The 27,551-nt window shown below is 37.9% G+C and overlaps 1 protein-coding gene across 32 annotated transcripts in view; it reads left to right on the top strand.

The window, feature by feature from the left end:
• The window catches only part of RIMS1 (regulating synaptic membrane exocytosis 1), a 309,338-nt gene that overhangs the window by 123,704 nt on the left and 158,083 nt on the right, over positions 1-27,551 (top strand). For 30 of the 32 annotated variants that reach the window (XM_030490062.1, XM_030490059.1, XM_030490038.1 and 27 more), the window contains 2 exons: positions 17,228-17,571; positions 20,013-20,875. In XM_030490062.1, coding sequence (XP_030345922.1) covers positions 17,228-17,571; positions 20,013-20,875 — 1,207 coding nt within the window. Of the gene's footprint in view, positions 1-6,771; positions 6,903-17,227; positions 17,572-20,012; positions 20,876-27,551 lie in introns of all 32 variants that reach the window. The other 2 variants (XM_030490049.1, XM_030490055.1) reach the window with 2 other exon arrangements.

Raw genomic sequence — 27,551 nt, 5'->3', positions numbered from 1 at the left:
TTGTGAGGAATAGATGTAATCTGTGTTATCTCTCTCTCTTTCTCTGTTTCTCTTTTTATTATAAATAACCTTAATCCTCATCCAGGATTAAAATTCAGTGTACTTTTAGCAATGCAGTGTCCTAGATAAAAGATACTTACATCTATGTTTTTATATCTCTTGTATCTTTTTACATTTTGGAGCATTTTGTGATTTCACTTAACAGATGGATGCTTCCATCTATGCATCTCCATTGCTGCAATTAGTGACGGTTTTTAGGATAGATTGTCATAGAGAAACTTGAAGTACGTGAGTTTATTAAATACAATGTGATTTTGAGGATAGAATATTGTCTGTCAAGCAAGCACATCTACAGACAAAGTTTCTGTAATATTTTATGGGGGTTTATTCAATCAATAATAGGGAACCATTTGCAACTCAGCTTGCCTATGAAGATAAATTAAATCCCTTCCCCCAGCTGCAATTATAAAATGTCTGTTACTGGTTGTTTAATGGCCAGTAAGAGATTAAGTAAAAATCTGCACAAAATGTAATCTGCATTTTCTTAAGAAGCAGATAAAACCTAATAATTTTTTAACTCCAATTGAGATTTCCAAAGAGCTGCAAGATACTTAGGCTGGAGTACATCACATACTGTGCAATTTCAGTATTCCAGCTAAAGCACTCATCAAATAATTTACATGCAACAGGTTTATAGAAAATTTGGAACTAAATGTTATTTTCTCAATGATCTATTAGATTTGTAATTAACTCGCTCATAAAAAACAGACTCCCTTAGCAAACCCCTTTGTATTGGTGAGTTTTGTGAAAAGTATTTGAAATACTACACTGCAAAAAGTTGAGTATTACTGAGAAATACAGGTTTAATTATAGAGATGAGCAGATGTTGCTGGGTCTACAAATAGTTGAGCATGTGCATGATGGTTGTCTTGTCATGACTAGAAGAAATGTTTGTATGTTGCTGGGATTAATGGCAGTGTAACTTGCAGCTCTGCAACCTGTGGTAAGTGATCAAAACTCGTATATACTGACCTATGCATGCATCGGCAAAGTTAATTTTTTTCTCTGTAACTTTTTTCCACTGGCTGAATAGCTTCTACAAAAGGAGAGAGGGCAGCTGAAGGGCCATCCTGCAAACTGCTCTCAGATCTTTGTCAACTTGAGAGGTTTACCCTTCAGGATTATTTGGGTCAGTCCTTTTCGCTTAGAAACGTGCTTTCCCAGCTGATTTCAGGGACTGATCCAATTGTCTTTGTGGGTGGGCTAAAGCGACCACAAAGGCAACTTCTTGTCCACGTAAGTGCAATGCAGCTGAAAAAGCAACAAATTGGAAGGGAATTAAACGGAGGAAGATTTCCTATATTATTTTGTTTTTTACCCCTATGCTTTCAGCACAGCTATAACCTTACTTTTTCAAACCTGTGAATACCCTATGTTGCAGGTTATATCCCTTTGTTCTATACACCTAAGTGTATGTTTTCTGATCAACCAGCAAGTGTTTAGTAGAGCCTATTGTTCACATTAGAGGAGCTGCCTTTCTGGGTCACTTCTGGAGACTATTAAAGAGGAGGCTGGTGAGGTGTGCAGGAGAGATTAAGTCAATACATTTACCTGTCAGAATGAGTAGGAATCAATTCCAGATGGCAACCCTGACGTTATATATGAGCTGTGTTTGTGCTTTCGTTATACTTAGTGGAGGAGATTGGTGTGCCTCAGAGTGATTCAGCTTGCTCTGAACTGAACTAATCTGCTCTGAGCCTTTACCAACTGTAACACCTGTTTAGGAAAGTATAGCCCCAAGGCATCTAGTGTCATATAAGGTACTGCAGAGTTTTATTGTAGCTTCCAGCAGCTACCCCAGATAAGGGTGGCTTTCAGGTAGTTCCCATGTAATACTGAGCAGCTCCACACCTATTTTGGGAATGTTAGGGCACTTCAGGTAGAACTGAATGCCAGTGTTGAGGCAGTTGAATCCTGCTGTAGATTTTCATTAGTTACAGTAGGAAATCAGGCAGCAATGATGGCCTGTAGACACATTTAGAAACCTATATTTAGTCTTATCTCAAATGAAACTCTACATGCTCGGTCTGCATCTTCTGTACAAACCTACGCCTTTTCTCCCCTGCAGACAACCTGACAATTCATACAGCAGCAGGTATTTTTTTCAGCCTTTTGTCTCCTACATAAATTGATCTTCTTCAAAGGAGGTATCTATGATCTTATGCAGTCTGGGCTGTGTGGAAAGTTGTGAAAATATTCTGCTATAGAGCATTCAATTTGGGGTTTTTCCCCCACATTAAAGATAAAGCTTCCTGATGTACAATGCCTTATATTGTTCTTCGATCCATCTGGAACCGGTTGTGTCTGGCATGGGGCAGCCCCAGCCAAAAGCCACCCTGCAGTCCCTTCACTGTCAGCACCTGGGAACCTGCACCCAACACAGCTTCAGCCATCTCCCTGGCAGCACTAATGCAGCCTAAGGGAGGCTGGCCTGTGCCGTCTGTCCTTTTGCAGTCCTCATACTATTTTCTCTTTCTTAGCCACTTTGTTTTGTTGCTCTGCCTATCATGGGATCAGCTCACCATTACTTACTTACTTAATTACTTTCGTTTGTTTGACCATAAGTATCTGTAGTTACAGGTCTTTTTAGTGAACTGACTGGATTTGATTTTTTTATTTGATGCAAGAAACAATATCTGTTTTCAGAGTAAAGTGCAGATTTTTGAAACTTTACTTTGGAAAGTGTCCTTTTTTTAATTTTTTTGTGTCCTTTTTTTTTTTTTTTTAATGTTGAAGATCCTTTATACAGTCAGTGGCACCCAGGTTGTCAACATCCTTATTAGCTTGCTTTCATTTTTCATTTTGTTCTCAACTTCTGACAATTTTTCCGATTGCCTTCAAATTTTTAAAACCGTATCATGGCAAGTTTTGAGGCAGTGTTGTTAAAAGTCTTTATTTCAATTATGAGCTAATTTATAATTAAGTAATAATAGATAATAATGCTGCACTTTTAGCATCCCACTGTTACGTTATACCTTGTGTAATAAATTAGAGTCATACAAAAGCAACTTTGCATACACCAAGTAGATGAAGATGAGTTAAGTGAGGATTACAGAGGCAGTTTTAAACAACCATCAACGTAAAATAAACTCTCTTTCTAGCTTAGCCCCAGAAGGGTTATATTTGGGGTTTAACTGCTTTAACATTTGTTTTTAAAAGCCACACTTTTGAAAATGCTAAGTTATGCCAAGAAGAACTTCCTGATGTACAACGCCTTATATTGCTTGTAAGTTGGCTGTTTTCTCAAAACTCACCTCACATATTGTGCTGTCTACCCTTTCACTTGGTTAAGGCCTTCAATTTGCTAGAAATCCGTATTTTAGTGTTTCATTTTAGAATTGTTCATAGGCAACTAAGAACTCTATATTTTCACTGTATCTATGTTATGAATGTAGCTACTACAGCTGTGTGGGTGGACAAAAATCACCTTTTCCCCCTTGCTTCTATTCTTGGTTTTATTATTTTGTCATTTAAAATACATAACCTGCCCAGCATATACTTTAACCATAATTGCTATTTCTTAGCAGTTTATCTTAATGAATAGCTGAAAGGTATGTACTCTCTTAATCTTTTTCCTTCTTTATGTCCGATAGCTTTCTGGATGGCTAACTTTAGCTTCCCACTCATTTCCTTTTCTAATTTGAATGTCACACAATATTGTATTAAACAAGTGCAAAGAACTAATAATTCCTGCGCTTCAGACAGAAAGGAAAGAGAGCAGCATTCAAGATTAATGTAGTATACAGCAACTTTTAGGCTTTCATCTTGTAAATTCTTTGGGGTGAGTAAGTATAGCAAATACCATAAATGTTTCATAAAGAAAAGCTGCGTGTGCTTGCACATCAAGTGACATGGCATAATCTCAGCAACTCTTTCAAACAAAATGTTTAAATCTCTCCCTGTAGTAATATTTCTTATGGAGGATGAGTAAACATATGTAGATTTAGAAACTGAAGAATCACTTCTGCTTTAATTTAATTTGAAAGCCATTCAAATGATGCAGAAAACTTGGCACTATAGTCTGACTTATGCAGAGCATGACATTCAGTGTGGATCTTAAACTTTTCAGTTCTGTCATGTTGTGCAAGCAGCAAGTGCTTATAGGGCTAGCAATACTCTTATCACTGGTGCTCAGGGGAAAATAAAAATTCTCCTAGTGGTCGAACTTTGAAGTTCAGAGTAGTTCTTGTTTCCTTAAAATAGGCAGGAAAAAAAAAATGTGAAGGATTTGCAAATAAAAGATTGCAGTGCCACATGATTATTGCAAAAGCTGCTGGACATGCTTTGTTTCATTTAGAGCTTTAGTGTCTCACATTCAATCTGCCACTGTTTTCTGCTGTATACTGAGTCCCGGTAAGCGCATTTATTAGGTGGTTTGTTGTAGTGCACATGCGTGTGTGTAGTCTTGTCTTATGCTGATTTTGCCAGAAGAGACATAAAGCTTGCCAAAAAGTATTTTTCTTGAAAGAGAAAGATAAACCTGAATCCCCAAATGGTTTCTTTCTTTTCTGAAGAAAAAATCACAAACACAAAGAAAAAAACTCAAACTGAGGAAAAGAAGTAGTTTCCTCTGAAATAAGTTTTGTCTGTACGTCATCTGTTCCAAATGCCATAACCTTTGATATATGAAAAGATGACAACCCAATTTTATTGCTTTTTCCAGCACACTTGCTTCCTCTTAATTCCTGATACTGTCCTACAATCTCCCTATTGCCTCTCTCTGAAACTTTATCTTCCAGTTGTTCTTGCCTCTTTAATTATTCCCTTCAGTCTACTTTGAACCTTTATACCTCTTTGTCCATGTCCTCTTGGACATTCTTTCTTGGCCACATCCTTCCACAAGTCTTCCCTCTTACCCTGTCTTTTTTTATCTAGAGACAATAAAGAGCTGAAGTGGTTAAGAGAAAGTTATTAAAGATGACAGGGCCAGAAGAATCTGACCTCGAGTAAACCAGTTGTATTTAAGCTGGGATAAACCGCTGGTTTTAGTATAATCATCTAAAACTTAGAGACAACCAGACTAAAACAGTGCTAACCTTTTTTAAATATGTAGTCTACTGACCTGATTTCAGTATGGATTTAAAATTGATTATAAACTAGAGAGAAACACATATTAATGATTAAACTCTCATTCTAGGAACAACAGATATTACTGAAATAAAATCTTCTAGAAAATCTTTCGTAAAATCCCATGGCTATGGATGAGGGTGGAGTTGTCTGATTTGTCTATTATGTCTCTTTTGGGCTTAAATAACCAAAGTTGATTTGTTTCTCTGGGATGATTCTGGTGGCTGTATTACATAATCTGAATTAAAAAGAATGAAAGTTCAAAGATGGAGTCATGAGAACAAATCAAAACTGAGAGGAGTGGTACTGTGCACGGAAAGGTTATCGGATGACTTGGTCAGAATGGTCTTTTCAGTTTAAAAGATAGTCAGGCTTTTTGGACCTAGCAAGAGGCTGATATACCTGAAAGTTATTTTTTGTCAGATGTACCACATGATCAGAAATACTCCTGCTTCCTACAAACCCTGTGGTTGTGTTTAGTGTTCAACTACTGTCAATATGGCTGAATACTGAATGTTAAATACAGCTAACATCTGTATGAAGGAAAGGTGATCTAAATTCGGGCAGCAGTAGATGGACCCCACTAGCTCTGGAAGCTGTCGCAATGGGAAGGCTACCTTCTACAAAGCAGGGACCAAGGACATTCTCCTAGTTGCTGACACATTTCTCTTTCCTCTATATAAGGTGTAAGTGCCTGGGGAGCTAGCATTTAAGAGGGATCTAGCTGGCCATAAAAGTTTCTCTGCCTCCTGGTACACAGAGAAACCTGGTACACAGAGAAACTTGCAACAGACAAATCTGTTACATGACTGAAAAGATTGCTTAATTCTGTTGAACAGACTACATGTGTGCACGAAAAGTCTTCACCCATGTATAAATGTGGACCGAGGGCTCATGGACCTTATATTTGTCCCACCATGGAGTATGCATCCTTCTATTTCTGATAATAAAGAGGCACGATATCCTTGACTGTTGCCTCTTCCCCTCATACCCTTAAGACATCACTGTGCTATATGCCTTTTATTTGTCTAGGAAATACAAAGCCTCATTAGATATCTGTGAATATACAGGTAAGTGCAGAAGATCAGAATGATTGTCTTATCACCTAGCAAAGTTCTGATCTCAATTTTTGAACCTGTTTTTATAACAGTAGCTTCATTGGATAATGAAACATCATTGCTGTATGAATTCCCCAGTTGTAATGTTCCGCACTGCCTTACATCTTCTTACCTTGTTGAAACTCTCCTCTTTCCTTGTGGGGTCTGCCAGTAGTATTGTAAATTCAGGACAGTAAACTTACGAAATCGATACTGTGTATGGTCTGTGAACTGGCTGTCAACAGTGCGCTGTTGAGATCAGTCAAAAAATTTATAATATTCTTACACTGGCACAAAACTCCTGCTGCATTTTCCTGCCCCTTTTTCCTTTTCCTTATCTTTTAAATCTTCCATATTCAAAATCACAGTTTATCCCTTTCTCAGTCACCCTGTAGTCTTTACTTTCCTAAAAATCTACACTTTTCCTTACCAAAAATACATTGTTTGCCCCATTTTTTATCTTTTTAATTAGATCTTAGATATCCACTCAAATTTGTTGTAGAACACTGATATTCTCTCTTCCCCTCCCTCAAATCTTCCATCCCAGATTTACTGAGATACCTTTGTGCTCGAGCTTGATAGCACAGATAGCACAGACTTAACCAACTTAGCCTCAGACTCTGCACCTGGAGCAAGAGGTGGGAGAATTAAGAGAAAAGACCATGGACATCTCAGAAGGTAGGATCAACAAAGATGAAATGTAAAAAAAAACCCCAAAAGCCAAAAAACTTTGTCATCCTTTCAGTAAAGTAGTAACTGCAAATAAGATGTTGAACCAACTTGTATGGTATGTTGTGGTTTCCCAGGATAGTCTGGTATTTTTTTCAGAAGACAAGCTCAGATTGGTAATCTGTGTAAGGCAGAATGTTGCAAAAAGAAAGTGTATGTTTGTTTTGAAAATAGCTGTTATAAACATTTCAGAAGTTGCAGTGATGATGTCAAAGTGGGAAGAATATGTCTTCTGTAATTGTAAGCATTCCTTGCATTTACATGCATAACAAAAAATTAAGCTAAAGTATTGCTAATTGTGTGAAGAACGCTACAGACTTATGGGTGAGCCTGGGAGATCTTGTGAATCATGAATGTGTATAACATGTATAGGACAATCCTACTTGGTGCTTTGTCAAAACCCTTACTGGGCAGTACTAACTGTTGCAAAATACTCATTTATAAGTAGACACCACATGACACTTAACATTCCCCCAGCAAGAAAAGTTCTGTCTAGCTATATTTCCACCATGGTGATTTGCAATTAAGTAATACAAATTTTACTCACGGTGGTAAGGTTTGATCATGATTTCATTTATTTAAGCTTACGTTTCCAGGTTTATCAGGATTGTGTTCAGAATTGTATCCGTATGTGCTATAAAAAAATATCCATAACAGATCAGTTGGAGACCATTGCACATCTTTGCTGAGGCCTCAGGGCAGTGCTGAGAGCACTGGCTGTGTCTGGCAGTGGTGGTGATCCGGGGCTGCACACAGGGGTGCCCAGGCCTGGGAGGAAGCATACCCTTGGTGCCACGCTCTGCATCACTGAATCACTTGCAAATTAGATGCTTAATTTCACAATCTAGCTGCGAATAAGGCTCTGACAGCTTTATTCTAGGCTTTGTGTGGACTTGGGTGTGGGGGAGCTCTAAGCAAAACTTAGAAGCCAGAAGTTCCCAGCACAGGTGTTGGTGGGGAACAGAGGAATATGCTGGGTAAGCAGAGATGATAGTCATCCAGCATGATTCCCTGGAAATGGAAAGATGATCAAAGTGGTCAGAGAAGGCCTCTGTCAAGCTGCACAGCAGAGATCACTCCAATGAGATTGTCCTGCGGTATGTCAAAAACACGCTTTTTGTCCTTTCAAACAGACTGGTTTCAGGAATTTGTTTAGAATGGCAGATCTGAATGTGCTGCACACTCTCCCTTATGTTCCCTGGGCAGGTAGTTATGTCATCCATAAAAATCTTTGTCCTAAAATGATTGTCAGTGCTGTATAGTCAGGTAATTCCCACCAGGAATACTCCTGAACTGCCAGCCATCCTCTACTGCCTTCTATCCCTATTTACATAGCCAGTAATGATCGTCCTCTTTCTCACAGCCCCTGGATTTCTTCGTCATGTCTGCATAGCGCTCTGTTAGACTAATCTCCACTGCCTCTTCCTATGGATCCAAAGCCTTCATAAGCTTTGTTTATCTCCTGTGTCCGTTGTTCTTTCCCCTGAAATGTCCCTGCAGACTGAGGTACCCAGAAAAGATCTCCTGGTGATCCAAACAGTGGCTGTCAAGGTCAATATGTTCCTCTGAGTAACTCAACAGTGACATCCGTTTCACAGATTGGGAACCCCAAATACAGGTTTTAGGGAGACAATGTCTTTTGAATCTAGAGAGAACGCCATCAGCTGTTAACACCTTACTTCAACATGGGATAGACAGACTTAATCTCTGAAATATCTGGAGATGCACATACATATATATATATGATAAATATAAGACAACTTGGTTCTCACTAACTCACATTGGAAGCTTTCAAGCACACAGTCACTCCACCAGCATTTGCTGGAGGTAAACTTAAGGTCCAAGGTACCTAAATTTCTCAGTGCTTTATTCTATACAGAATTACAGAATGGTTGAGGTTTGAAGGTGGTCTCTGGAGATAGATACTCTAGTCTGAATCCCTGCTCAGAGCAGACCCAAGTAAATCAGGTTGCCAGGGCCATATCACATTGGGTTTTAATGTCTCCAAGGATGAAGAGTCCATTACACTATTTTTATTTTGTTTGTGTGAGTGTATTTGATAATACAAAATCAGAACTTAGTTCATGCCCATTAAGCCCTGTATCAGTTGACCCAGTCACTTTTCCTTCCTTGAGCTTTTTTTTTTACTTCAAGATGTTTCCAATTTCTTTTGCCATAAATTATTTTACATTCTATACCAAAACCCCCCTCTTTCTTCTCTACTACATTTGTTTTGATACAGTTTGTATAAAAGAATGTTTGTACACAAGAACAGTATAGAAAAATAAATAATGGTGTTGTAGCACAAGCTCCCACAGAGATGATTTACACACTCATGCACTATTAACGACAGTCTTGTACTGAGCATTTCTATATTTTTGCTACAGTTTGTAAATATGTAAGTGGATAAATGGAGTGGAAAGCTCCTGGTGAGTACTCTCTGGTTTTTGAGTGAGAATTAAAATGTTATATTGGTCCTGTAAGCTGTTTCATGCCATTTACCTCATTTAATTAGACTTCTGTCATTTTAAAAAATTATTTCCATCTTCCATGTATAGCTGTAACTATGGAAACCATGAAGTGATTAAGAGGAATACAGTTAATGCTTCTGTGGCTCATCAAGACAGCCAAATGCTGAAGTAGTTAGACAAAACTTGTTGGTTTTAAGAAGGTTAGAAGAATATACAAAAATGATTTATGAGATGATTTCTAGTGTAGCTTAATGGTCTATGAAAAATGGAGATCAATGTGACAGAAAATGTGCAACTTATAGCTACTACATTATCAGAAATATATTAAGAAATTGAAGGAAATTCAGGCAAGAGAAATGAAGTTGAAAACGAAACTGGTCTATGAGGAAAGAGTGAGATCAAAGCAGAGCTTTTTGAAGTTGTGATTGTTGCAGGGACTTAGAAGTCTCCCACTGCTGAGGAAAGAAAAATACTGAGGGTGAAACTGGAAAGTGGATGAGTGAGGTAGGAGTGAGCATAACAATATGGAAAATGGATTTTAAATGGGCTAAGCTTAAATACAGGGCTTGTGAATGAATTAAACCATTGGAATGTTTGGGATTACAGAGTTTCAGAAAGAGTGGTCTAAGCCTCATCATGATGACCTGCGGATAAATAAAGCCAGTACTTTCTGATGCTACATAAACTTTTCTCAAGGATTTACTTTTCTTCCGAAAAAGAAATCCTCAAGCCTAGACAAATCAGCCCAAATAATTAATACTTCTTGAGTCTCTTTGATCTTTAACAAGCCAGGATAAAGTCTCTTTGATTTTTAACCCTTCCTTTCTCTTGGTATGATAGTCTCCTGTCTCCCTCAAAATTGTAAGTTTGTAAATTTTGATCATTTTAGTTAGAAGTAGACCTAAACCCAGAGCTGCAAGGATGTTCAGGTGCAAGGTTTCACAGTTTGTCTAAACTATAGTCCTGTAGAAGGTCACAACTAGAACTGCGACGATACAATTTTTGTAGTATGTTTTCAGTGGTGTGTACTAATTAATTTTTTTTTTTAATAGATTTAGGGAAAAAACCCAAAATCTCGAAGGGGGACAATATTTCAGATTAATCTATGTAAATGTGCTGGTGTGAATTTTTAGACAAAACCCATGACTTCTCTACTGGCGATTTTGGTTTCTTTCTTGAACTCCAAAGGTATTCTCAGAGAAGTACATTGCAATAGCGACTGGAACTTGGCAGTGTGCTGGTTTAGATTTATTATTTCATATGATAACTTTAGTTGCCTGAATGTATCACTTCAAACACTCTGCTGCAGGATTATTGTAGAGAATGCTAAATTTTTGTGGAAGTTGTTGGGAGCTTTCTGAAAGATTGGCAGCTCTAGCTGAGAGATTTTGGCAGCAGGGCATGTGAAGAAAGTCAGTTGTTTTTTGATTTATTTTTATCTTAAAATGACTAGTAACGCTGTTGCTAGCAGCATTGTCCACAAAACTGGCATAAAACATCCTTTTGATGTTAACTGCTTGCATCCTGGCTCTGCTGCATCTTTTCTACATCTTTCTGTTGGCAGTTTGTAATTGTCAGTTTAGAAACTTAGGCCAAGAATAAGATTAGTGTGAACTGTGTGTTCAAGTGCCTAAAAGTAGGCATCTGATGCCATTTTTGATGCCCTACAGTACATAAGACATGTACGTATGTCTGGCAGATGTGATGTGCCCTCTTAAGTGGCACATGGCAGCCAGGTGGGATATGCTGACTTATCTCTAATGGCACTAGCCTATCATTAGGCACAGGTTTTCATTTTATTTTGTTTGTCTACTTGAAAGTGAGTGGATTCTATTTGGATGGAAACTTAAATACCTGCCATGCCTGTAGTAATTTCTGTGTAGTCACAAAAATGTAAGCGTCTTACTCTCATCCTTATTTGTACACATAGGACCTGATTTCAAAGTTAACATCTTGGTTAACTATGAAAGGCAATCAGTAAAAGAGCATGAAGCGTGCTTTCTAGTGCAAGTGGAAAATTCTGATAACGTGGTCTTTAGACATCGCTCCTGGATGCTCTCAGTCAAACGTGTAAATGGCACTGCAGACTTCAGGGTGACATGTAGTTCTGTGAGCAGTAGGGCCTCACTCCCCATGAACATGTCTTGTGGTTGAATTGCTGCGTAGATTCTGGGATGCCAAGAGAAGATTGCACTAATGAAATACTTATAGGGCTTTTGCAGAACTGCCTATTTCATTAAAATTTTAAGAATATAAACCCTTGAAAACTTCCATGCCTGTGCAGTATTTTATTACATTTGTCCAGTGGGTTAAAACATTATTGGAGGGTGTGGGGAAAAAAGAGGGAAGAAACCAATCAGCTGTCAGCATAAACCTCATTGTCTTGCCAAGCTGGGATAAAAATATCAAGCTGAAAACCTAAGTTATGAAGAAAATCTGCGCTGCACAGAAATGGAAGAACAGAGAGTGCTAAAATGGCTTTAATATCACAGTCCTGAAATGGCTGAGTCCCATACGTCTGATCAGCATCAGCGTGGGCAAAGGGGTCTTCTCCCTGCTTGGAGGGGAGAATGGTAGAGAATAGTACTGTCCTTCTCAACCCTTCAGTCTAGACGAGAGGCTGAAGAAAAAGCAGAACCTAGTCTCCTAGGCTACTTCTTTACTAGCAAATTAAACCTAATCTGGGACTATTCCTAGGTGTTGAGTGTGTCTGTGCTAGTAAACTGACAGAAGGCTGCTTGGCACGCTTTTGGTCTCCTGCCTGCTAGCATCACTTTTCCTGGTGGTTTGGGAGTTGGGGTACTCCAAGGCTTACCTCCAGAAGGCAGTTTGAATGCAGCCATCTTGCTTTGAAGTAGAGCAGAAATCCTAGCATAGATGCAGGTTATATCATGTCATTTGGCTTCAGTGCTCAAAAACATGTCTACACAAGTTTAATGCGCTAGTACTGGTGTCAATTGCAAGATGTAGTTTAACAGGAAAACATCGTCTTTCCGTAGGGAAAACATCCTCTTTCCTCTGTTTGCCTCTGTTCCTGGCCACACGGTTTCACTACTCGTCATATCCCTCCATGAGAAAAACACAGATAAATTTCTAGTATGTTTTCAAATGCAAGGCTCCTGAGAGGACCTGGCAGTCAAGAAAGAGGATACAAGGGAGTACATGGTATGGGGAAGCTGGGATCAAGGAAGGGAGAGGACAAACCCTGATAGGGAAAAAGAAGAGCAGGAGAGGAGGGAGGTAGGGAGAAGACCTTCCCTTTTGGTCACCAGGAGCCATTAGATGAACTCAGCTGTCTATATAATTTTGAAAAATACATTTAATGAAAGCTTAAATTCACAAGCACATTGTCATTAGAAAAGTAAAGTTGTTATTTAGATTTTGAACTGATGTAAGGATTCAAGTAAATTTTCAACTTCATTTATTTATATTTTAATGGAGTGAAGCCATCATGACACTTTAGCTAGGGTTTTATTACCAAATTCATTTTGGTATAGCAAAAGAGATAAATGCGATGCTGTATACTAATTTCATGGTTTGCTGCATGTTTTTGTTATCACAGACACATTAAGTGATACGTAGTCTAACTTAATTCTGTGAATGGCTAGTTTTCTAAGAGTAGATTGATAACATTTCTTCCCTCTGGCTTTCAAGAGATGACTAGCTGGATGGTGGCAGAGCCCTGCTGAACTTAATGATGCCTCAGGCAGAGAAGTGGGTCTGCCTAATTGGACCTGTCTGAAATAGCTAGTGTCTTTTAGACATGCGTAGAAGAAGTGGCTAAAGGAACATTAAAAAAAGCAATAAACTGAAAAGATGTTGTGTATACATCCTTCAGAATGGAAATAAATAAGATTGCATGAAGGTTCAGTAAGGAACAGCTTGTGGCCTGCTATATTAGCACACTTATTGCCCAATTTGCAGTACAGAGACAAACCAGGATGCATGGGAGTCAGTGTAACTGTGGGTTTGCAATTTCCAAACTCATGGAGTGTGCTCCTTATTGACACTCCTCAGAATCTGTTTTGGGTGGAGGATTTGGGGAACTTGCTCTGACCTTACTCTGAGTTTAGCCTCGCATGTTTCACACAAATTTGGTACAAAGTGTGTGTCCCTCTAATGTGATAGCATCCCAGAGCATGTTTGGAAGTCTCCAAATTTGAATTTGAAAAAAGCCTTCTACAATGAAGTTTTGAAATACGTAATTCTGAAGAAGTGTTCTTATTTTTGTAACTGAAAATGTTCTTTTTCTCTGTGTGTATAGTTGTATATGTTATTTGCTATGGGCTCTTTCAAGTTGGAATTTCATGTTGTGTTAGTACAGGAATACTGTTCCTACTCATTGTGGATCACATTCAGAAGTACCTGTAAGAGTAAGTTTGAGGAATACTTTTCTGTGAATGAAATACCCTGTATTCCACATGAAGGCAAGCATGGGATCCTTCTAGCATGTTTTCACGCAGACTGTGAAGTTTCCATGTGAACCTGTGTGGGAACTCTGCTGAGCCCTGTATGTGCCACTTTGTTATCATTATGTAGCACTAAAGCCCAGAACCCTTTGCTATGCTGTGAAAATGCACATTTTTCCAGAGCCATGCATACGAACCCTTGGAATGAGGAGCACCCCTGTACTGGTTCTCTTTAATAGCTTCACATGCAGATATGCATTGACCTATGCAAGGATGCAATAAATCAGAAACAAACCCAACCACAAAAACCAGACTCTGAATGTCTTTAGTGACTTACTGTAGCACTGCATCAAGCTCACCATCCAGAAAAAAGGTAAACAGAAACTATTTTTGAAGTGACAGGCCAGAGTAAAATTGTCTAACACTCTTCATTTTACTGATGCATTGCATGGAGGTCCAGAAGCCACATTGCAGAACTGTAGTTCTTCATCAGAGCATTTGTTTGGTTGCCTAACATCTGTGGATTGTTAAGATAAGTTATTACACAGACCTGCTTTAGTTTAGATTAGTTTGGACCGCATCCCAGTGTATTCAATCAGGATATAATTCCTGCATGCTGCTAAATTGCTTGCTCCACATATTTCTCTAGAAATGTTTTTCAATATACAGTTTTGTCACTGAAACTCCTCTGTCACCTTAAGTTTTGGTTGTTTTTTTGTTTGCCCTTTTTTTTTTTTTTTCTTTTAAAGAAAAGCTTTTATCATTTTTCTGTTTGGATCAAACATATCTCAAAGCAAATGCGGAATTTGTTAAGTCCTGAAGAGATTCCTAAACAGGGATGGTAGTGTAGCTTCTATGTGAGTATAATGCAGATTTCATATATGTGTAAGCTGTGGTGATCGGTATATACTGTGTCCAAACTGAAGTGTTTAAAGGCAGCTGTAAGAAAATGATTTTGTATTTACATGCCTAGTATTTCTTCTTTCTGTATTCTGTATTTTTCTGTGTCTATTTGTGCATTAGCTATTCCTATTTGTTTGGATCTCAGGATATTTTGCATAAAATCAATTACAATATCAAAGGTGATTATGTAAATTAATGGTAATTTCTTGAAGTTTATTACATATTTTATAGATATTTTAAATGATCAAATACATTAAATTGCACATGAAGTCTGTTACCATTTTTGCACATTTGAACGTGCTTGGATACATGCCCACATGTAATTTAATAACAATATTTAAATTTTACTTTAGTATTCCTTTTCCTTCCTTCAAGCAAACTCTAGTTGATTTATTTTTTTAATTAACACTTTTTTCAGCCTTCTCTATAAACTGATAAAATACAGGCATAGACATATTTTTCATTAATGGCTTTGGTTTATAGCATTGACATAGATTTTATACACAGACACATGTGCGCGCACACTCTCGCTGTCTAATGAGCCAACAATTGTGTCAGCATCCATAAAGACATTTAAAAATGTGGGGTTTTTTGTCCATTTAGTCTTGCTGGTTATTTTTTAAAAAATTTTTAAAATCAGTGATACTTATAGCAGATAGACCAAAAATATATTCTATTAGAAAAGGTAGTATGATAGACTGAATCGCTGTTTTGTGAGGTATACTAGATGAAGGAAATAAGACATTTTGGAGTCAAGGATTTTTTTTGTTAAAGGACTAGGATTTATTTTGTTGAAGTTGCTTTTCCTATTATCCTACTGAGGGTTATCTGTTTTTATCATAATACATGTTGTGCTACTGTTGGAATAACTGTAGCTTTTGATTAAGTTTTGGGTTGTTTGGGTTTTTTTCTTAATCAAAATTTTAATAGGTATTCTATGATCCTTCTTAAATAGAAGAAATAGAACAGCCATCTTTTGATAAAGGTACAGTCCAGATACAAGGAAAAGAGTTGGATGGCTTCTTAGTGTGGTTTGGTCAAACAGTGGAAAAATAGTCTTAGAAGTTCTGATGTAGTCTTCAGACCTAAAGAGATAACTATTCTTGGGTGTTTTAAATTAATCTTAATTATGTTAAATATGGAAAATTATTATAATTTTTGTCATGCTATGTAAGCCATGCACTTCCTTCCCAGGCCAGAGAAAGAGAGAGCGTGGTACCAGAGTTTTGTCCTGTTGCAGTTTCTTCCCTGAAGTGATTATTTTTCTTCTTTTTTTCCTTTTAATTTTAAGTGTTTTATAATTTCGTGACTGTTGCATCATTCCTGTGTTTTCACAACATAATTTAAACGTATTTTTCATTCCAACTTTTGTCATCCTTTTTACCCTCTTTACAAAACTTCTATTAAACTGGAAGATTTTCTTTACCATTTTCTTTATTAGCTGTCAGCTTTATTTCACCTCTGTTTTTATTTTTGACAAAATTCCTACCTCTTGTATATTCTTAATGCATTTTGCCTTTTTTGTTCTGCCTCAAAACTCCTTTTGTCTCTGTCTCAATTTTTTCTGTAATAGTCACTTTAGAGTCCTGATTAACCTTCATTTTTTTTCTGCTGATTTACTCCTGTATATAGACTGTCTTGTACTGTATACAGACTGGAAGCATAGAGTCTCGCTTTACTGTGTGTGCTCTTGTTTATCTGCATACCTGGAATATAAAACCAGAAATAATTAAAAAAATCCTAAGAAGAATCAGTTATGTACACAGCTTAATTCTGATTGACAGGGACACATGTTTAACTTTTATTTATTTATTATTTACAGCTATAACTCAAACAGATGGTAAATGATCATTTCCAAGTAGTACAAAATATGGTACTTCTGAATTCTTTTCATTGGTGTATTTAGTTCTCCGTTAGTAGGTTTCTTTAGGTCTTACCTTACATCCCTGGTAAGTAGTTGTTGTGGATGTAGCTAAAACCATGCACAGTAAATGCTGAATTTATTTGCAGCATAATGTTTAGTTATGTGAGAAACAATAATCAAAGGAAAATACCGTGTCAGTTTTCTGTGACAGCAGAGGTTGGGAGTTAGCTGTGCAGGACTCTGCCACCCAAGGTATAAGTCCCATTTACTTGTCCTGACACCACTGAAAACAAACCCAACCCCTCAACTGCATCAACAGGCGTTGGTCATGTTGTCAAGTATTTACTCAGAAGAGAGCTAGGGCTGGGCTGAGAGGGGATTGCTAAAGGTAGGACTGACGTATATTGACAGCACATTTTAGAGAAGCTCGCATAGCATGTGCCTGTAGGATGCTTGGCTCTAGCCAGTGCAGTCGGTGCTTGGAGAAGCATGTTCTGGGTCCTGTCATGAGCACCAACCTCACCAGTTAAGAGGAGAGCGAGACATCATTCCTGCTCTGTGATAGTGAGCATGCATTTCAGGGCCTGGGGGGTAGCTGCACTGACTCTTCTTGTTGTCTTCAACTAGGTTATGTGGGTATGCAATTTATGTCGAAAGCAACAGGAAATCCTAACGAAATCTGGAGCGTGGTTTTTCGGAAGTGGACCACAGCCCTCGCCCAGCCAGGATGGAACGCTGAGTGATACAGCAACTGGTGGAAGCTCAGATGCACCAAGAGAGAAGAAAGCAAGACTTCAAGAGCGATCGAGATCACAGACTCCCTTAAGTACAGCAACTGCCTCATCACAGGAAATCTCTTCTGCCAGTGTGCAGTCTGACCATAGGAAAGGAGCAGAAGTATCACAGCCAGCTATGGGCGTGGACCAAAAGCAAGTTTCATCAAGGTCTAGAAGTGAACCTCCAAGAGAGAGGTAATGCTTTTATTTTATTACAGTTATAAACACTAGTTCACTAATATTACACACGGCTGTCAGCTGGGCTAGTTGTGTGTCTAGAACAGTGTAAAAACAAAGAGTAAGTTGATCTACTGACTGAAGAAGGATAAACGTTTACTAGCAATGCATTGTCTGATTTGGTCTGTGCAACAGAAATGAGGAAAAAAATAATTGTATTTTAGGGATATTTTCCTGTATTTCAATGCATTTTGGTGTACGCTTTTAATACAGAATTGTGCGGTACTTTAAAATACCTGCCAAATTTAAAATTTAAAGGTTAGTAAACAAAGTGGAAGGTTCTGGTGAAAGGTGTCCCCGCCCGTGGCAGGGGAGTTGGAACTAGATAATCTTTACGTTCCTTTCCAACCCAAACCATTCTATGATTCTATGAAAGAGCAAGCCTTTAACTTGTTGAAATATGTACTGGAATTTAAATAAACAACACCCCCCCCCAAAAAAAAAACAACCCACAACAAACAAACAAGAAATCCATCCTGTGGAGTTCTGTCAGATATCCTTATGTGCTCTCTTTTCATCAATGACAGTTCCTGATTTATTTTTAAAATTATTACAATTAAAAGAGCTCATTTACACCTGCAAAGTAAACATTCACAAAGAACAGCAATGGTACCATCTTGAATTCAGAGAAAGTTGTATGCAAGAATAAAGCCAACCGGAAGCAAACTATTTTATTTTAAGTGAGTTAAATGAGTAAATTCCTGAGCTGTATTCACTGTGATGAATGGGTTGGGGATTACCAAATCAAGAGAGGCTAATGTGATGAAGCAGTTGCTGTTCTTTTGGCTGCTGCCTGACAGATGGCAGAGCAGTAGAGGGGGGAGCCTGTGGCAACAAAGCAAGAGCCTGCCATAGAAAATTTGCCCTTGGCCAGAATGGTTGATTTTTTTTTCATAGCTATTGAAGTTGAAAATGGATGATGAACAGTGGTTAGTGACTTACTGTGTGGGTGAGGTCTGTCAGGGTTTAACTGTACAAAAACTCAGGTTAGTGTTATGTGTATATATGATGTAAATGAAAACGTGGTGCCCTTCCCTAATTCTGTTGAGTTTTTTCCTCCAACACTGGGAAGGCCCTCAGAGCAATCGTCACTCTGCTGAAGGACACTTTCAGGGCACCAAAATGCTTTATGTTTCTGCTTTGCTGTCCATAAGTAAGGTGGTGATATTAATTATACTATAATTAATTATAAGTTATGTTCTCTACTTGTCATTGAGACTTTCAAATGAAGTCGAAGGTTTCTGGATGGTGAGTGTCTATAGTAAGCTCACGTCCCATTTATTGCCAAAAACTCAGGAGGAACAGGAGATGGGGAAAAAAGGAGACCGGCTCTTAACTTGGATCACATCCCACTTTGCCTGTCCTATCAGATGCCTCTTTGTAAATCTGGGATATATAATCTGAAGACTTATCAGTTGTGGAAGATTCAGTGCCACACAAAAAAAAAAAGGTCCTAGTAACTTTGTCCCAGTGCACATTCATCTCAAATACAATGTGTAGCTGTGCTCAGCCTTCTTCAAAATCGATGGATTCATATGTGAACTGGTAAACAAAAGGGAAACTGGAATGATGACAGAAATAAAAGTATCCAGTGTAAGGGGATTTTAAGATTCTTCAGCTTGCTTATTCTCCCAAAGCAGAAGATAAAAGAGGAGGGAGCATAATTTTCACACAGCTTTATTATTCATCATTTTGTACTTTGACTGTATAAAGAAATAAATTACATTTTTCATCCTCTTTTATTACCAGAGAAAGGAATGCCATGAATTTATCTCACGGAGTCAATTTGCATTTCTTTATATGCTTATGAGATGACACTCCTTTTTAGAGTTTGAATAAGATAAAGCAAACTAGGTCAAATATTACTGTTTCTGGGTATATTATCTTTTGAATTTTTTTATATATATATTACTTTCTGTAATATTATTGTAGGAGATGTTCCATTTGGTGGTGTTTATATATATATTGTCAGGGTGCTTGAAGTGAATTATATGGTTAGTCTGTAACCCTCATGACTGCTGCCAGAAAAATGGAGAACATATTCCAATACTCTGTCATAGTGCTGCAGTTACTACAAAGATGACTTTGAGTCTGCCTACTTAAGTGGGTTAATTCTTCTTATCTGCATTTATCCACGTTAATATTCTTTGTAATTTTACTCATTAATTGGACTATCCATAACTTATGTTTTTGTGGATTCTGGAAGCTTACTATTGGAAAATAAAAGTACTGCTGGAAGGATTAATAGATTTAATTCGTTTTAGTGGATCCAGCCAGTACCTTTCTATGTATTTTGCCATATCTTCTGCTGTTTTATAATCTATTTACAATAACAGTGTACACAAGTATTTTTATTTTGCATTCAGTTCTTCTAATTATTGTACTCCTTTTCACTGTAGGAAGAAGACAATATCAGTTTCGGACCAGAATGGCAAAGTTTTAAAGAGTGAGCGTAAGCGTGTGCCAAAATCCTCGCTTCAGAAAGAAGGACCAGCAGATGACAGGGAGCGTAAAGAACGACGTGAAGGTAGAAGGCTGGAGAAGGGCAAGTCACAGGACCTGCCAGAGAAACTTGAGGAAGGCAAAGTGCCTGACGATGAAACACAAAGGAAGGAAGATGAATATCATACCCGTTACAGGAGTGACCCCAATCTGGCAAGATACCCTGTAAAACCTCATCCTGAGGAACAGCAGATGCGCATGCATGCAAAAGTTTCTAAAGCACGACATGAGAGAAGACACAGTGATGTAGCTTTGGCACATACAGAAATGGAGGAAGCGGAGGTACCTGAGAATAAATTAGGAAAACGCTCACAATTACAGGGAACTCAGGACAGAAAATCTCTTGTGGAAACTCAGAGGTCGTACTCTATAGACAGAACAGGTGATGTAAGAATTTCTGTTTCTAAACAATTAACTAATCATAGCCCACCAACTCCCAGGCATAGTCCAGTTCCTATAGAACACATAGAATACAAGAACCACGATTCCTTTAAAAAACAGAGCCGCCTTGATCCTAGCTCTGCTATTCTCATGCGAAAAGCAAAGCGGGAGAAAATGGAGACCATGCTAAGGAATGATTCCCTTAGCTCTGACCAGTCGGAATCAGTGCGGCCATCCCCTCCAAAGCCTCATAGAGCAAAAAGAGGCGGAAAGAAAAGGCAGATGTCAGTTAGTAGCTCAGAGGAAGAAGGGGCATCAACACCAGAATATACTAGCTGTGAAGATGTGGAGATAGAAAGTGAAAGTGTCAGTGAAAAAGGTAAGGACTTTTATGTATATTATGCACATGGCCATGGTTTGGGGAAAAAAAAATAATCTGTATTTTTCTCTCTCTCTTGCCTCTCTAAAAACATACACCTTTGTTCTTTCCCCTTACCTTTCTTTTCTTTTCCCAACTGAGAAGTGTCTTACAGCTGTTTACATTTGGTTTGCAATGTTTTCTTTTACATTTTTAGATGAGGTGGTTACAGATGGCATCAGCTGATGAGTTTCTTTCTCACTCTCTTCCCTCTTTCACCTAGAACTGACAGAATTTAAGGGTTGTAGTTTATTCTCTCACTGGTATCTGTGCTCCTTTAGTCACTGCTTCATCCTTCTGTCTGTATGCAGAATAATTTTCTGTGTATGAGTTGAAATGGCAAGTAAGTTCTGTGACAGTGTGAGGAGACCATTATAAAGCGTCATAATCTTACTGACACCTTAGTCTTAAGATACGCAAAATTTTACTACATTTAATAAAAATATCAAGGATCTGCCAGAGTTCGTTGCTAACAAGGAGAAGATGTGGGGCAGGGGGAGTGTTATATAGGAAAGAAATGAGAATTGCCTAATGTGGTGTCTAGATGAATTGGCTCCCAAGCTCACAAGTGTGTTTAAAATCTGTTATTTCAGTTTGTCTTCATCTGTTGATGGTAACACTCAGCAGTAAGGAATAAATATAGCACACTGTGTGCTTTTAAGCAAAGCCTTTCTTCTGGCTGAAGAAGTTAATCAAATTCATGAATGGTGAACAGATAAAATAAGCATCATCCGAAAAGACTATGGTGGAACCTACCAACTGTCTTATAGCCCTAATTTGTCTTTAAGTAACACTACAGTGAGCTGAAGACTTTTTGTGTCTTTGAAAGTAGCTTTTAGCTCTTTAGTTTAATTATCTGTGTTTGTAACTTGAAAGTTTTCTGATGGTGTTCGTACTCAAAATGCCAAGGGCTTGTCGGCCTTGCCTTTTAGTTCCTGACACTGTTTCCTGACATGTCTTTGATTCGTATATGCTAGCCTGTCTGTCTTTATCTGATGGTGTGGTCTCCTGACATCCCCTAAAGCTCTAGGTGTATATATATAAAAAGAGACAGCATTTCTCTCCTATCCCATCTGAATAGCTGCTTGTTTTAACTTTCTGAGCATGAACCTTTCCATTCAAAACATGGAAGTTTCTTTTCTGCTCATTTTTAAGGAGGGGTGATGATCATGACCCTGAAATCTTCATTCAGATTGTACTTAGACATAAATATCCTTGTTTTTTTTGACTGGGGGAGTTGTCAAACAGTGGAACATATCACACAGAGATGTTGTACAGTCTCCGTTGTTGGAGACGCTCAAAAGCTCATCAACCGTGGAGGTGCTCGGGAGAATGCCCTGAGAAATCTGCTCTAGCTGACCCTGCTTTTGAGGAAGAGCTAGTACATCCATCACCTGTTATTTGCTGTAACCATTTAACATGTATTTCACTAAAATTAGTAACAAAATAATTCCAAAGCACTGGAGATACTTTCTTTCTAACAAATAAATATCTTTCGCAGTCTACTGAGATTTTGCCTCTTTGGCGGAGGACCCAAAAATTTATAGTGAGTTGTTTTCATGCTGAAAGAGAACTGTTTAGTGATGTCCAAAAAGGTCATCTCAAATTTCTATCAAACAAAAAAACCCAAACAAACTATACCCTTCACAGGACACTGTTGCCAATTGCTGATCACAGTTTTCATCCTATTATTAATATAGGCTGTAGGATTCCTTATTCTGAAGCCCGTCATAGTTGAACATTGAATGGACTGAGTTTCCAGTGGCAACACTGTCTTGGCAAGGCAAAAGGAGTCCTCTTAGAAGGCATAAATTGCATTCATACTTGCTTCAAAGATTTGTTAGAACATTGTAAACCAGACTATTACAAATGAAATCCAGACCTCATTTTAAAACTGATAACAGCTTCTGCCTACTGGCATTCAGTGAAGAATGAAAATCAGGTTTTGAGAAAGTTTGAGGAAAACAGATACTTTCTTTAAAGTTTAAAACCAAGACTTCGTGTAGGACTAGTAGATTTGTGTCCAGGCAAAGTTCTTTTATCCCATAACTTCTTTTATCCCATGATAGGTATGAGAGATATTCTAGGCTTCTATCATGCAGTCTTTGAAAGGGGAGGATAAAATAGTGTTGAAAATTGGGACAGTGAGAGGAGGTACTGAAAGCCACTCATGTGCTTTTATGTAAAATATATGTGCTAAAGGTTTTATATTCTGCGTACTCATTGGTCATATTTGCCTAAATGTGTATTTTGTTCACACTGTTTAAGCTTGAAAATATGCCTAATACTTGCATATTGTCAGCAAAATGGTAAAAAGCTTAGTAAAATCACTCTGTGTACTCACTAACGGATTCAGTTGGGAGTGAGAAGAGCACGATAGATTTGGAACCTTGTTTGAAAAAAAGACTCCTGAGATGACATTCCAGATTCTTTCAGTGAAGATGTGATTGTTTCATTTTTAATTCCTTTCTTATGGTACTGGGAGGAACAGGGCAATCCAATTTAATTTCATTCTTAATGACATTACCCTTTTGTTGGAAAGTGTTATGGGCAGGGATCTTTTCGGGATCTTAGTGTATGCACAGGTGTGAGGCAGGGGGATTGTGACCAGAAAGAGAGAACCTGGAAGTCTGAAGGAAAAAGGGATGCTGTGGTTTGCAGACAAATGTGTTGGTGCTGGCTCAGCTCCAGCAGGAGAGGATCTGACCCCTTACTCCATCTTTCTCTGGTGTTTTGAGCGCCACTTTGGGTGCTAGTGCTTGGGGTGTGTGTGTGTAAAAGGGGAGAGAAGAGCATAAGTTAAATCTCTGCCCCAGTGATTTCTTCCAGGTGCTGTAGCATTGTTGGTAAAGAAGGTGACTTGTGGGGTAAGAGAGAAACTACATGTGTGCAGTAGGGTGTATAAATGTACCAAAGGAAAACAGCAGGAAAGGTCTATAGAGAAGAGGAAGCTGGTTTTAAATGTTTTTAGCTAAAGCTTTTCACTGAGATATTTTAAATCTGGCATGTAGGCAAGTCAAGTTGTACTGTAACATCTGCTAGCAAATTTTAACATCTGTTCTCATGGAGAGTTGGGCATAGAATTTTCAGAAGAGCTGAATTTGTTTAAAATGTGGCTGAGCTTTAAAAGTGTAAAATAAAATACCCTTGCTAGGAAGATTGTTAGTTCTTAGAAATTAGTTCCAATTTATCTTCTAGTCTTTGTGCCATAATTTAGATCTACATCAGATTCAGATTTTCATGGAAATATAATCTAAAATGGCTCTAGCTTCAGAATTTTGGTCAGTGCTTACATTATTCAATGCTATCAATATTCAGTGCTTTTGAGTAGCTGAAATTATTTACAGACCTTGTGGAGCTGTAAATAAGTGCTTGTTAAATTAGTCTGGGCAGTAAGAAATCTGTTTTGTGTATATGGAATTGTGCAGTGTACATACATGCATATGCAAATGAAATAAGCTGAGCATTAGTGGGAAAAAAGTTACGCTGTTGCCAAGAAATGCGACACTTCGCTGAGATACATAACCATATAAATGGGGATGTCATGGAAGATATGTGGCTGAATGCTCCTTTAAAATCGTAGCAAAGCCCTTTCTCTGGTTGTGAACATGCTGGAGGGAGTTTACAGTCTTTGGTTAGATTGACCAAGGTCTATAAAATATTATATATATGGAAAGGTGGTATGGATTGGTGTTCAGTAGTCTAAAAAAGAAAGAGAGAAAAAAACAAAGAAAAAGGCAGGGAGGCAGAACTGAGATTTAAATGGGAAAGAAGAAGCTGGAGGGGGAAAGAGTTTGAGTGCTTCTTTCTAACCCGGAGGGTTAAGTTACTGCTAGGGAGGTTCAAGCTTGCTGCCAGAAACCATGTCAACTCTAAGGACAGAAAAGCAGAGTTAAGAATAATCGTAATCATAATTTCTTAGTTGAAATCGAGGATTCCTGGAAATAAAAATCGATTTCTTCATAGCCTGCACTGCAGTTGCTCTAAGATAGAAATACTGTTGTTGTTCCTGTGGCAGGCTCTGGGCCAACGTGCGGAAATCTGGGGCTAAATCTACAGTACTTCTGTCTGTAGTGTATCCTTTTTCGTCACCCTTCTTTGTCTGCCTGTTTTCTTGCCTTGCATTTAAATTGCAAATTCAGTGGAGCCGGAGGTTTCATTTTGTCCTTGTACAGTATCTAACTGGCGAGATTTCAGTCCATGACTGAGACTCCAACTTGCCTTTACGATAATAAAATGGTATGCTTATTTAATGCAAGGACATATTTTTAAGTACCTTTTTATCAGTATCCAGTAGAATTCCAGATTACTTTCAAGTGTCCTCTGGCACGCTTGCATTCTCTTATGGCTAACTGTGCATTACTACCACACGGGATTCAATTGAGCCTAGGTTCCTGTTCTCTCTACCTATTAATTTGCTGTTAATCAGCTAGATTACCCATATGTTTGCCTGCTTGCTTTTCCTATCAGGTAACAAATTCATTCTTGTGTGTTTACTGCCACCCTTACAGAAACATTGTAGAGCTATTTCTTTCGTATAAAAAGGCAGATGTCCAGACCTCACAGCCTTTTTCAGCCTTTGGATTATTTATTTTTCATTAGTTACTGCCCCCATCTCAGATTGAAGACATGTAAGGACAGGGCAGAGTTTTACACTTTTGTTTTCAGTTTGATAGATGTTTTTGTATTTTCTGGATAAGTTCGCTATGAGAAAAGAAAGTCTGCAAGCAGGATATACAAAGTGCAATATGCAAAAGTGATTATTTATTGGCAGGTGCATGTAGTAGACAGTTAGAACTTTCATGCTGCTAGCCTAACTTTTAATAAGGTCACTACCTCCCTCTGCAGACACCCAACTGCTCTAAATGTTAAGCGAGTCATATTAGTTACTTTTTGAGATGCTCCAACACTTGAAGTCTCTGCATTTGTACATGTTTAGCTTCTTAAAAATATCTCTCTCTCTCTCATGCATGAGTTCCTCAATACGTTCCGTTGACTGACTGCAAAAATAGTGTAGGAAGGGCTGTCTAATTGTTAAACAATTTCAACCTTAGAGCTATTCTTTAAGAGAGCATAGGTCTCAGAAATACCATGAGGCTACTCAGGAAAATTCATACCTACAGCAATATTTTTTAGACCCTCCATATTAAAGATTTTATTACATTTTCTTTGCAGCCATGAAGCAACTTCTAGTAAAACATTTTATTTAGAATATTTTCTTTTCACATTTGCTTCCTGTCTGTAAACTCAACCTTTTCTATTTTAGATACGCAAATATCAGCATTCTTTACTTTGTGAGCTGTGGCTTTGCTGTACCTAATATGCAAATTGGAGCATGTCTAACTTGGTTCATTGAGCAAGTTGAGAAATGTGCAGAGGCAGCATGGCTCATCTAAACTTCCCAAATCCAAATAATGCTCTTGAAAGGAAGGTGGGCTGTTATTGGAACAGTAGATTTTAAAGGGTGTTGAACTTAATGTGTATTGTACAATCCACTTGAGCCACAGCTATTTTGCAATTCTAAATGAATGTCTATAAAGAATTTAAACATATGCTTATCTTTCCATTACGTAGAGGTTTTGATTGCAGATAGGGTCCTACCTTAATATATCTATGGTGTTAGTTGTGGGAACTGTGTGTGATGGAGGAATAAGTAGAATGGTTATATTCCTTGGCTACCTCTCATTGATATTTGTAATTTAAGACAGAATGTTTTCGGACATGTAACAAGGAGAAATGAAGTATATCACACATTTGTCTGATTTTAATGACATATTTTATTATTTACTCATATACATTATTTTGTAGAATTTAAATTTCTAGTTTTTGAAACCTAGTCCTCAGTTTGGTAATTCTTTCCTCTGCAATTCGAGCTTCCATTTTAATTAGTTATTCTTAAAATGATTGCTCTAAAAATGTTCTATTTAGAGCAACTTGGTCATGTTATTATACCACTTTTCTGAAGGATTTAAGTTCTCAATATTTTTTAGAATTGCCATGGAATAGCCTTGGTTAGAATGGAGGGCACACATTTCTTTCTTCCTCTAAAAATCAGTGGTGCTCTAGATTTGTTTCAGAGTTGTCCTTCACAGAGTAGAAGTCAGTTTCTGAATCAGTCCTGAGCTTTGAAATTTCGTATTTTGAAATTAAAATTGTGCTTAATGAGCCACTAGGTGGAGCAGTCAAATCTATTATTTATCACACTCTGTATGCAAGACAATTTCTCTCTTAACAAAGAGAGAATCTGGAAATGCATGCACACCTTCCTACTCGAACTGGTGATTTAAAAACCTTCTTCAGAACTTATCTCTATCTGCATTTTCCTGAAGGCAGATTTGCATTGTCCTCTAACTTCAGTGTTGGAGATGGTGGATGGAATGTATTCTGGATATAGAAATTACACCAAGTATAGTTCTGTGGAAGCAGTCATTCATTACATGAATTGAGTCTTATACTCACAAAAAAAAAATATAGCAAGAAAAAGGTACTGGTTTTGAGGATCGTGAGCCAGATTTTCAAAGTTTTTGAAAGCTCAGAGATACACATTTACAGACAACTATGTCTGTGTTTAAGAAATATTGCTGATACTTTTGAAGCTGTATATTTTCTACTTGCCCAAAGCACATTTCCATACAAT

This window comes from Strigops habroptila, chromosome 6, assembly GCF_004027225.2.
Source record: "Strigops habroptila isolate Jane chromosome 6, bStrHab1.2.pri, whole genome shotgun sequence".
NCBI classification, from domain to species: domain Eukaryota; kingdom Metazoa; phylum Chordata; class Aves; order Psittaciformes; family Psittacidae; genus Strigops; species Strigops habroptila.
This window is presented reverse-complemented; position numbering and strand designations above follow the sequence as displayed.